We start from the raw sequence: 12,406 nt of genomic DNA on the forward strand, positions 1-12,406 counted from the left end.
AAACCTAAAAGCTAAAGCTTAGCCAAGACATTAGATTGGGAATGGGCACCAGATATTGAGTGGACAAATATTGATGATATAGGATTCACAAGCACTATTCGCTTTCAAGAAAGAGGGGTGACTTCATTTTAGGAAAGATTAGAGCCTAGAGTGTTTCTGATCGAAAATCTCTGGCACCGTTGAAGAGATTTTAAAATGCATCGATTTGTCAGTGTCAAGAAAACAATAGGAGCAACATTTATGATTGGCAAGTGTGATCCAATATTACAAATCCACTTGAACATTGGAGGGTGAATTCTGTAATGCTCCACTCCCAGATGTGAAGTCTTACTTTCCAGGAATGCAGGATAGAAAGTCAAGCGTGGAGGCTAATGTATCCATATCATGGCACTCCCAGTTTACTGGATATTAAGCTATGGAGCTATGTTTAAGAGCAGCATAAATTAAAATGGAAAAAGCAAAATGCTGCAGATGCTAGAAATCTGAAACAAAAACATAAAGTGATGGAAACATACAGCAGGTCATTCAGCATCTGTGGAGAGAACAGACAAGTTAAAGCTTCAGGCGTGGACCCTTCAGAGATGGAGAAGGGTCTATGCCCAAAAAGATAACTTGTCTGTTTTCATCACAGATGCTGACTGACATGTTGTGTGTTTGCAGCATTTTCTGTTTTATGGATTAAAATGGGTCACATTGGTAAACCAAAATAGTGATCACCAATCCCGACAGGTGACAGTTGGCAGAATGCGTGGTACACTGGAGCATTGTGCAGTGTTGGCGTAGCATGTGGATTCATCTCTCGGGGCCATCAAAGGAAGGAAGTGAGTGACGTCAGTGTGCAGAGTCACGCAAGGCTGTTCGCATGGCAGACTAACAGCAGTATTGTTGAAATTTGTAAGCTGGCTGAGGCAGGTATGTGGCGGGGTAAAGAAGTGGGTGAAAGCTCTATTATTCAATCAATCTATTTTCTGTCTTATACCCCGGCAGGAGCTCAACCACTAACATCCTGAGTCATGAGGAATACTTTTGCTTCCATCACCTGTGAATTAACGATTGACACTGTTCCTGAGTTGTTTGCACAGCTCAATTCAAAATAATTATAATAATACTGCAGCATTTACCATTGTTTCATTGAATTCTTTCTTGTCATCTGTCCCATCCACCTTGTAGGTGCCTGACTGGTTTAAGTAGAAGTAATAAGTAGGATCAGCGATGCCTAGATTCTCAACCTGCTCCGCGGAAGCTCCTTCGAGCAGCTGTTTAAAGAAAAAGTGAATACATTTTTGAACCTATATTTCAGATTCAAATGCTGTTTGAATATACATCCCAATCACACTTGGAACATTGTATTGGGACAGAACAATTGAAACAATATTGGTGTAATATTGTGATTAGGAACCCTTTTAAGTCATCAATATCACTTTTAAGGCACCAAAGAACTAGAGATGTTTACAGCGTATAAGAAACCATTTGGCCTATATCGTGCCAATCCAAAACTAATCCCATTGCCCTGTCCTCTCCCTATAGCCCTGTATCTTCCTCTGCTTCAAATATTTATCCAACTTCCATTAAAAGAAGCCATAATCTCTGCCTCAATTATTTCATGCTCCAATAACTCCCTGTATAAAGAAGCTTCTCTCCACCTCTCTCCTCACTCCCCCCACTGACAATTGATGACCCCTGGTCCCTGACTCCCCAGCTAGAGGAACTATACCCCGTTTAGGACGGGTGAGTTTTGGTGTCACTTTAAAACTCAAGCAGTGCAGCAAAAAAGAGACCTGGGGAATTTTAACTCCTGGGCCTCATTTAAATGCTGCTGGCCGACTTCCCACCATTTGTGCCGCTCGGAGGCTGCCCGCTGAGACCTTGTAAGTGGTGGGATCGGCTGCCAGGATGTCCTGCAGGGGTCCCCACGGTCGAGGTTGGAAGGGGCGGGCGGGCGGTGGGTAGGGAGGCTTAAGATATCCTTGTGGGCCCGGGGAAGCACTCCTGCGACTCCTGGCCCGATAAGGATAGTAAAACAAAAATGTTCAACTTATCTTTTTGGACCTCTTCTGGCCCCGATCCAGTTCTATGCTGGGTTGGTCTGGCAGGAAACTCATTGCTGTTACCAGCTCAGGTCTCCTAGTAAAGACTGCAGTCAAGTCCCGGTGATATCATTGAGGCCTGACATGCATATGTTAAAAAGGACCTCATCAGCTTAAGGCGGTGTGTTTGCTGTCTGCTCAGTGGAGCTGGTTAAAATAGCGGCAAGTCAATTCCCGGTGGCTCCAGGGTGGACAAGTGACCTCTCTCCTGGTTTCTGGCAGGTGGATTCGGTTAAAATCATCCCATTGACTTTCCACTATTCACCTTATCAAAGCCTTTCATTATTCTAAATATCTCTGCTAAATCTGCTCAGCCTTCTCTGCTCCAATGAAAATATAGCTTTTTATGGCTACACTCACACTTTCAAGGACTTATGTGCTTGAACTCCTTCATCTCTCTCTGCCCTTCCACATTCTTCAGTATTTTTCCTTTGAATTTATACTTCCATTCTTTGTTTTTCCTTCCAAAATGAATTACTTCACTAGTCCCTGCATTGAATTACATCTGCCATTCCACGAGCCTGTCTATATCCTCTAAAGCCTTTTACACATCATCAAAATGCCATTTTTTCTAAGCAATCATCACTTCAAGTTTTCGGTTGATGGCTTCATAATGTTCAAGCCTCACTCTTGTTGCTTATAAAATCAGCTGAACTCTGGTAAGATTACTGCTTTGTGACACTCCTGGGTATCCATTGATCTCTATGTAACCTCACACATACTTTTACAAACAGAGGTGTGTTCATTCATTCATTTTCAAATTTTAAATTTGCTACGGTCAGATTGTAAAGGAGTGATGCATTACCTGATAGTAAATGTGAAAGTTCCTCTCATTCTCATTCTGGCTAACAACTCGGGATTTCTCCAACAGAAAATTAGAGATTTTACCTCCATCTGGCTCCCCACCTCGACTGAATTGAATTTCAACATATTTGCCCTAAGGAACAAATAATACATGTTAGTATAGGATCTGAACAGTAACACGCACACACACACACACACACACACACACACCAATGAACATGTGAAAAAGAAACTTGTAAGGACCAAATTTCTTTACAGCCAGCAGAGCTGTGTCAGATCTACGCTCCCCTGAAAGGATCAGCGATGTGTCTGGTATTTCCTGAGCAGGCTTATTTGCATGGAATGGGGGTAAGCTGGTGGGCATGACAACCTGGCACTGGGCACACCAAACTCCATGGCGCAGAGATACTAAGGGCACGCAAAGACTTGCAGTAATGCACATTGTAGTTAAGTAAATATTATCGCTAATTTATTAAAATATCACACTGAGTACCCCTGTTCTGTAAACAACAAGGGATCTCAGTACATACTCATGTTGAGTTACTGGTAAGATGCAGGGTAACATTGGCCAAGCAGACAAATTCTCTGAATTCCGAACAGGTGAAGCACACTTTGTGGCAAATGGATTACCCACTGAAAGGAGAATAAGGGATTGAATTTCCACAGGATTTCTTCCAATCGTCTGCCATGACATTGGCAGAAGATCACAGAAACCGCAAAGAAAGAACCCAAACAAAGTTATGGAGGAAGCATTCCTGCAGAAATTCAGCCTTTGACTATTTATGAACCATTGGGGGTCACTGTGAATCACAAGCTACTGATCCAGCTCAATAATACAGGAAAAGTGAGGCATTTAAAACACACACAGCAGAAACCTCTGCGAAGGAGTCACTTACAAATCGACTGGAATTATTGTTTCGTACAGTTTTGGCATTTCCAAACGCCTCGAGCAGAGGGTTTGACTGTAGGATGATATCTTTTACATGCTAGAATAAGGTAGAGAAATAAAAAAAAGTTATGTCCTCGTCTCCATTACAAACTTGCAACATTTATATGGCACTGATATTCATAAGAACATAAGAAATAGGAGCAGGAGTAGACCAGACGGCCCCTCAAGCCTGCCCCGCCATTCAATAAGATCATGGCTGATCTTCAACCTCAACTCCACTTTCCAGCCTGATCCCTGTATTCCTTTCTATGTGCCTGGGAAATGCTCAGTTCCAAAATGAAAGGGAGACGAAAAAAGGCGCAGGCTCACGACACTGCGTTTCCATCTCCTCTATGTTGCCCAACGACTTTTGGGGCTTCTCCTGAGGGCGCAGAGTGCCTGAGTCTACATCAGATGTAGGTAAAGGGCAGGCATGGAAATGAGGCAAGGGGGCACATTCCTGGTCCTCCTCCTCATTTTTTAAAGGCTTGCCTGAAGGGCACCAGAGACAGGGGTACCAGAAGAAGTTGTCGCTAGCCCTTATGTTACGTGAGAGAACAAGCTAATGTAAAGGGAGTGTAGAGTTGGTTCTCAAATCCTTGACAGTCAGACTTTAGCTGCATGTCCTGCCTGTGATCAGTTGGAGGAGGAGGGCAAAAAAGACATACATTTACTACTCAATGAGTAGTCTACTCAGCAGGGCTGAGTCCCCTCACCGCTCTCCACCTGGGGGCTCGTCAGACGGAGTGCACCTGAAGTGCCCTCCACCTGATATGACCTGAACATGTCTGCATTTTCGGGTTCAGGTCACCTACATAGGCCTGGAAGCCGGAGAAGAAAGTCAGCAACTGCTATAAAAACAGCAATCAGAAGATCTCCAACCCTGATTCTCTTCTTCCAGCACCTGCAAAAGAAGGTTCATACTTTTTGTATGGCTTCAACAGGTGGCAACCAGGCCCTGCTCAGATCTTCCAATGTGAGTGGAGCTAGGCGCAAAGCCATGAGCCCACTTCTTCCAGGCTTTCCTCCAAATAGGCGCTGCCTGATGTTCTGATAAGAAAATAAAATAGGAGGCCTGTTACTTCCCTCCTGCATCATTTGAATGAGATGGTCTTGTTTATGTCTGATATGGGCATAACTGTTTCCCCCCCTTCCCTTGGGGGATCCACAGGAAATCCTTAAGCAATATAAAGAGGGGAAAAACCCAGCATATTGATTCTCTGTCCCCTTTTCCTCTCCCTAGTGCCTGGGAACTGAGCATTTGCAAACTAACGATCCTCAGAAACACTGAAGTGCTAAAGTTAATAAAAATTTTCAGATCCTCCGTCGTTACCTGGACCTTTTGTCCTCCTCCTGACACTTTGGAGATGTAACCCATAATATACTTTGCTGCTACTGTTTTTCCGGCTCCACTTTCACCACTGGAAGACAAAAATCCAGAACAAATAACTGCAGTGATATGAATTCTCACTGGTGTTTATGCTGTACCTATCTCTGATACTTCATTCATGCTCAGAGCTGCATTCACCCAACAGTGATTCAAGTGATTTCAACAGGATTCACATTACCCTTTTTAGGGTCATTCAAAAAGGAAAGTGAAAATGTTAAAATACCGTAGAGGATTTTAGTACATGGTCAACACATGCACGGGGAGTTTTCATCTTTCTAAACTCTTTTTCCAAAAGATGCAAACAAGTTCAATGTGTAAGTCCCAATAAAGGTGTTTGAATTTCAGCAAAGTCCTATAAAGCACCTGCCAATGTCTATAATGGCAAGAAATTATATTTTACAAAATTCGGAATAAAAAGAAACCCAGCAGAAAGGTGAATTTTCAAAGTCCACAATGTGTACAAAACAAATGGAAGCAGAGTCGCCTAATTTTTGCCTAATAAATTGGCTCCTGTTAGCCATTACAAATGATCGATTGGGCTAGTTGATCATTCTCCCACTGACAATACTGTTCTATCTACCTATGCCCCCACAGCAGCAACTCAGGGATCCAAGTCTTCAAACCTCTTAAGGAAACACACTAACAGTATTTGCATGGAATACGGCCTGTTCTACCCATAGGTGCATAAAATGCACACAAGAATTTTCGATAGCCAGGTTCCAGGTTTTGGCTTTTCATCTGTTAGCAACATTTGCAGTGACATATTGCTCGTGTCACAGTGTTACAAAAGACATCATATTGAGTCAAAACAGTAGCACTATATTTTTAACCGTATTTGTGCCACTGTATCTACTCAAAATGATGTCACTGTGATCGTCCATTGTCTGCCTCCACCTTTATTGGTGCTAAATGTGCTTTTATAGAAGTCACAGTGTTGCAGTGTTCACAGCCATCTATTAGTTCTAGTTAAAGGAATGGTGAAACCTTTACCGAAAGCATTTGTGCATCTCTTGCCCTTCAGCTTTAATGAGACTTGTGTTGCTTTTATTCCACAGGTCCAGAGAGTTACAGCTTCTAAATATTACAGTAGGGAACTAATATTTGTGCGTGGGTGTGTGATAGTACAAAGCAGACGTTTATTAGTTTGTCAACAATCCTTTTGGGTTTATTTTGTGGCCAATAAATAAAAAGTTTGGATAGAGTATAATGGGCTCCCTTCTTATAATCTGTGAATTGTTTCTGTTTCATACCTGATTATAACACACTGGTTCTCTGCATCAATCAACATATTCCTGTACATACTGTCCGTTAGAGCATAAATATGAGGTGGATTTTCATACTGAGCCTGCAGATAAAAAGGAAATTTTCTAAGCCCAAGGAAAAACTGTCAAACATTGTATTTAAGGAAACATTTACAATTATAAAATTAACACATGAAGTTCTACTCAACATAATATTATTGTCTTTTAGATAATGAGTATATTTTCCTAAAAATATAAGAAAAATAGCAAAAAGTCATACTTTTTTTTCTGAGTGCCTTTGAAAAATGATTAGCATCAAACTAAATTCTTACAGAAATTTTCTAGAATATTTTGAAAGACAGGATTAGTAAAGTACATTGAAAAGGTTGGAATTTTAAAACTAATTGTCATGCCCATGGTCATGAAGGTAATGGAAAAATGTGTTATAAAATGCAACCTATTCAGTTCAAACCTAAAGACAGGTACAGTACAGAATGATTCTCGTGTGCTATTCTCCTCACATTACTCTGACAATGTACCGTGACCCATAGTCTTGCCTGCTGCACTAATACTGCACTTCTATTAACAACAACAATGTGCATTTATATAGCCTTATATAGTATAACATCCCAAGGTGCTTCACAGGAGAGTTATCAAACAAGGTTTGACATCGACTCACATAAAGAGATATTACGACAGGCGACCAAAAGCTTGGTCAAAGAGGTAGGTTTTAAGGAGTGTCTTAAAGGAGGAGAGAGAGGTAGAGAGGCGGAGAGGTTTATGGAGGGAATTCCAGAGCTTAACGCTTAGGTAGCTGAAGGCATTGCTGCCAATGGTGGACCGATTAAAATTGGGGATGCGCAAGAGCCCAGAATTGGAGGAGCGTAGAGTCTCTGAAGGGTTGTAGGGCTGGAGGAGGTTAAAGAGATCGGGAGGGGCGAGGCTATGGAGTGATTTAAAACAAGGACGAGAATTTTAAAATCGAAGCGTTGCCGGACCAGGAGACAATGTAGGTCAGCAAGCACAGGGGTGATGGGTGATCAGGACTTGGTGAGAGTTAGAGTACGGGCAGCAGAGTTTTGGATGGGCTCAAGTTTATGGAGGGTGGAAGATGGGATGCTGGCTAGGAGGGAATTGGAATAGTCAAGTCTAGAGGTAACAAAGGCATGGATGAGGGTTTCGGCAGCAGATGAGCTGAGACAGGGGCGGAGCCGGGTGATGTTATGGAGGTGGAAGTAGGCGGTCTTGGTGATGGAACAGATATGGGTCGGAAGCTCATCTCAGGGTCAAATAGGATGCCAAGGTTGTGAACCAAGCCTCAGTCATTGGCCAGGGAGAGGGATGGAGTCAGTAGCTAGGGAACGGAGTTTGTGGCGGAGACCGAAGACAATGGGTTCGGCTTTCCCAATATTTAGTTGGAGGAAATTTCTGCTCATCCAGTACTGGATGATGGACAAATAGTGAGACAAATCAGAGGCAGTGGAGGGGTCGAGAGAGGTGGTGGTAAGGTAAAGCTGGGTGTCATCAATGTACCTGTGGAATCTGATATGTTTTCGGATGATGTCACTGAGGGGCAGCATGTAGATGAGAAATGGGAGGGGGCCAAGAATAGATCCTTGGGGGAATCCAGACATAATAGTGCAGGAGCAGGAAGAGAAGCCAAGGCTATGACTGGATAGATAAGAATGGAACCAGATGAGGGCAGTTCCACCCAGCTGGACGTCGGAGGAGGAGGCGTTGGAGGAGGATGGTGTGGTCAACCGTGTCAAAGGCTGCAGACAGGTCAATTTGGCTCTGCACTGTCATATCCATAGATAACTCAGCTCTGACTGTAAGCAGTCCAGTCATTTGTAGATCTGAGCAGCTACTAGAAATAAGTGAGAGAGCAAAACAGAAGCAAATGGCATGTTGGCCTTTACTGCAAGGGTTTGGAGTACAAGAGTAAGGAAGTCTTACAACAATTGTACAGGGCTTTGTTGAGACCTCACCTGGAGTACTGTGTACAGGTTTGGTCTCCTTATCTAAGGAACGATATACTTGCCTTGGAGGTGATGCAATGAAGGTTCACTAGATTGATTCCTGGGATGAGAGGGTTGTCCTCTGAGGAGAGATTGAGTAGAATAGGCCTATACTCTCTGGAGTTTAGAAGAATGAGAGGTGATCTCATTGAAACATATAAGATTATGAGGGGGCTTGACAGGGTAGATGCTGAGAGGTTGTTTCCCCGGTTGGAGAGTCTAGAACTAGGGAGTATAGTCTCAGGATAAGGGGTAGGCCATTTAAGACTGAGATGAGGAGGAATTTCTTCATGCAGAGGGTTGTGAATCTTTGGAATTCTCTACCCCAGAGGGCTGTGGATGCTGAGTCGTTGAGTATATTCAAGGCTGAGATAGATAGATTTTTGGACTCTAGGGGAATCAAGGGATATGGGGATCGGGCGGGAAAGTAGAGTTGAGGTCGAAGATCAACCTTGATGTTATTGAATGGTGGAGCAGGCTCGAGGGGCCGTATGGCCTACTCCTGCTCTTATTTCTTATGTTCTTAAAGAGAATGTAAGAGAGACAGAGATTGAGACATAGAAAAAGAGACAAAAGACCTCTTTCATCCCCTACTGTGGAAAGGATTCACATTTAAATCCTAGATGTAAACGCTAAATTTGATTTCCAAGAAGATTTGAATTTTTTAAAACTTTGTTTTATTCACTGGGAATGTCCTCGGGGGTTCTCCTGATTGGCTGCTGCAGCTTTGGTGGAAGATTGGCTGAACTCTCTATTTTACATGGTGTATCCGGGGTTTCAACCAAAGTTACGATGGTCGTTCGGGATAATCCCTGAGGTAATTCCCAATGAACATGTTTTTCTTTTTTCACTCTTTACATACTTTATCACACCACAAAACCTGACCAACAGGAAGGCAATCGGGTGACCTGTTCCTTAATACACAGGACTTTCCAATTACAATGTTGGTCATTTTTAAAACATCTATTTAAAATGTATGTTGTGATTCTCAACAGAAGTTCCCAATATTAATCATCCCATTGGGAATACCTGCTGAGTGGGGATTATACATTCCATTGAGAAATAAAAACTCCACGGGAAAAGTGATCCATCCGTGGCTAACTAAAGAAGTTAAGGATGGTATTAGATTAAAAGAAGAGGTTTATAATGTTGCGAAGAAGAGAATTAAGGCTGAGGACTGGGAGAGTTTTAGAAACCAGCAACGGATGAACAAAAAATTGATAAAAATGGAGAAAATAGAATATGAAAGTAAACTAGCATGAAATATAAAAACAGTTTGTAAGAGCTTCCACAAGTATGTAAAAAGGAAGAGAGTAGAAAAAGTAAACATTGGTCCCTTAGAGGCTTAGACAGGAGAAATTATGATGGGGAATAAGGAAATGGCCGAGACGTTGAATAAATATTTTGTATCTGTGTTCACAGTAGAAGACACAAAAAGCATACCAGAAATAATGGGGAAGCAAGGGGCTAATGAGAGTGAGAAACTTAAAGTAATTAATATCAGTAGAGAAAAGGTACTAGAAAAACTAATGGGACTAAAAGCCGAGAAATCCCCTGGACCTGATGGCCTAGAGTTCTACAAGAGGTGGCTGCAGAAATAGTGGATGCATTAGTTGTGATCTTCCAAAATTCACTAGATTCTAGAACGGTCCCAGTGGATTGGAAGGTGGCAAATGGAACACCGCTATTCAAGAAAGGAGGGAGAGAGAAAACAGGGAACTACAGGCCAGCTGGCCTGACATCAATCGTCGGGAAAATGCTGGAATCCATTATTAAGGAAGTGGTAACAGGGCACTTAGAAAATCATAATATGATCAGGCTTAATGAAAGGGAAATCATGTTAGACAAATTTATTAGAGTTTTTTGAGTATGTAACTAGCAGGGTAAAAAAGGGGGACCAATGGATGTAGTATATTTAGATTTTCAAAAGGCATTTGATAAATTGCCACATAAAAGGTTGTTACACAAGATAAGGGCTCATGGGGTTGGGGGTAATATATTAGCACGGATAGAGGCTTGGTTAACAGACAGAAAACAGAGAGTAGGGATGAACAGGTCATTTTCAGGTTGGCAGACGGTAATCAGTGGGGTGCTGGAAAGAGCAGCGCTTGGGCCTCAGCTGTTTACAATCTATATTAATGATTTAGATGAAGGGACCGAGTGTAATGTATCCAAGTTTGCTGATGATACAAAGCTAGGTGGAAATGTAAGCTGTGAGGAGGACACAAAGAGTCTGTAAAGGGATATAGACAGGTTAAGTGAGTGGGCAAGAAGATGGCAGATGGAGTATAATGTGGAGAAATGTGAGGTTATTCACTTTAGTAGGCAGAATAAAAAAACAGAATATTTTTAAATGGTGAGAACCTATTAAATGTTGGTGTTCAGAGAGATTTGGGCATTCTCGTACAAGAAACACAGAAAGTTAGCATGCAGGTACAGCAAGCAATTAGGAAAGCAAATGGCATGTTGGCCTTTATTGCAAGGAGGTTGGAGTACAAAAGTAAGGAAGTCTTGCTACAATTGTACAGGGCTTTAGTGAGATCACACCTGGAGTACTGTGTACCGTTTTGGTCTCCTTACCTAAGGAAGGATATACTTGCCTTACAGGTGGTGCAACAAAGGTTTACTAGATTGATTCATGGGATGAGAGGGTTGTCCTATGAGGAGAGATTGAGTAGAATGGGCCTATATTCTCTGGAGTTTAGAAGAATGAGAAGTGATCTCGTTGAAACATATAAGATTCTGAGGGGGCTTGACAGGGTAGATGTTGGGAAGTTGTTTCCCCTGGCTGGAGAGTCTAGAACTAGGGGGCATAGTCTCAGGATAAGGGGTCGGCCATTTAAGACTGAGATGAGGAGGAATTTCTTCTCTCAAGGAGAATTCCAACCTTTGGAATTCTCTACCCCAGAGGGTTGTGGCTGCTCAGTGGTTGAGTATATTCAAGACTGAGATCGATAGATTTTTGGACTCTAAGGCTATCAAGGGATATGGGGATTAGGCGGGAAAGTGGAGTTGTGGTCGAAGATCAGAGGAGGGCAGGAGTGATTGAATGACAAAAGGAATGATCGTGCAAGGCAAAAGGGGTGGTAATGGGACAAGTAAAAAAACAAAAGATGGGTCCAGAGGCGGTGTAAATAGTTACAGCACAACCATTACCAGCACCTGCTCTCCGAAAAAATGGGAGCGGTGGTTATGATCTTTGCACTTAGTCCCATACGGCCTGAAATCATCCTGGTCACTCTTCTCTGAATTGTTTTGAATACATCTATAGCTTTCCTGAGAATGAGTGTCCAAAACTGCACACCATACTCCAGAACTGACCTTCCCATTGATCTATAAAATGTCTGTATAATTTGTTATGACTTCTAGTCCAATGCCCTTTAGATGTATCCCAGTACCTGATTTACCTTATTGATAACTTACTCACACTGACCAGATGCTTTCAGAGTATGCTCAGTGATTACTCCTAAATCTTTTTTGAGGCTCTTTCATGTTATATACATTTACTGTTATCTGGTACGATATGTATTACCCTATCCACGTTAAAGTCAGTGTGTCGCATCTCAGCCCATCCACGTAATTGGTCCAAGTTTTACTGAAGATAGTTAATCTCCTTTATAATTGCTACCTGTCCACAGAGCTTTATGTCACCAGCAAATTTACTAACACTATATACGTATATACACTAACACATATACCCTGCTCCATTTCATTCACAAACATTGCAAATAGCCGGGATCGCAGAACAGATCTCTGGTTACTTTTTCTCAAATGTAAGGAATCTTACAACACCAGGTTATAGTCCAACAAATTTATTTTAAAATCACAAGCTTTCGGAGATTATCTCCTTCGTCAGATCATCTGACGAAGGAGATAATCTCCGAAAGCTTGTGATTTTAAAATAAATTTGTTGGACTATAACCTGGTGTTGTAAGATT

The 12,406-nt window shown here is 42.1% G+C and overlaps 1 protein-coding gene across 1 annotated transcript in view; it reads right to left on the reverse strand.

The window, feature by feature from the left end:
- Window positions 1–12,406, reverse strand: part of myo1f (myosin IF) — a 116,438-nt gene that overhangs the window by 63,263 nt on the left and 40,769 nt on the right. Inside the window, exons 4-8 of the mRNA XM_067968234.1 lie at window positions 6,460–6,554; window positions 5,153–5,240; window positions 3,788–3,877; window positions 2,893–3,024; window positions 1,122–1,256 (exon numbers count right to left, since the gene is read on the reverse strand). Of these exons, the coding sequence (XP_067824335.1) occupies window positions 1,122–1,256; window positions 2,893–3,024; window positions 3,788–3,877; window positions 5,153–5,240; window positions 6,460–6,554 (540 nt within the window). The remainder of the gene's footprint in view (window positions 1–1,121; window positions 1,257–2,892; window positions 3,025–3,787; window positions 3,878–5,152; window positions 5,241–6,459; window positions 6,555–12,406) is intronic.

This window comes from Heptranchias perlo, chromosome 29 (assembly GCF_035084215.1).
Source record: "Heptranchias perlo isolate sHepPer1 chromosome 29, sHepPer1.hap1, whole genome shotgun sequence".
Taxonomy (NCBI): domain Eukaryota; kingdom Metazoa; phylum Chordata; class Chondrichthyes; order Hexanchiformes; family Hexanchidae; genus Heptranchias; species Heptranchias perlo.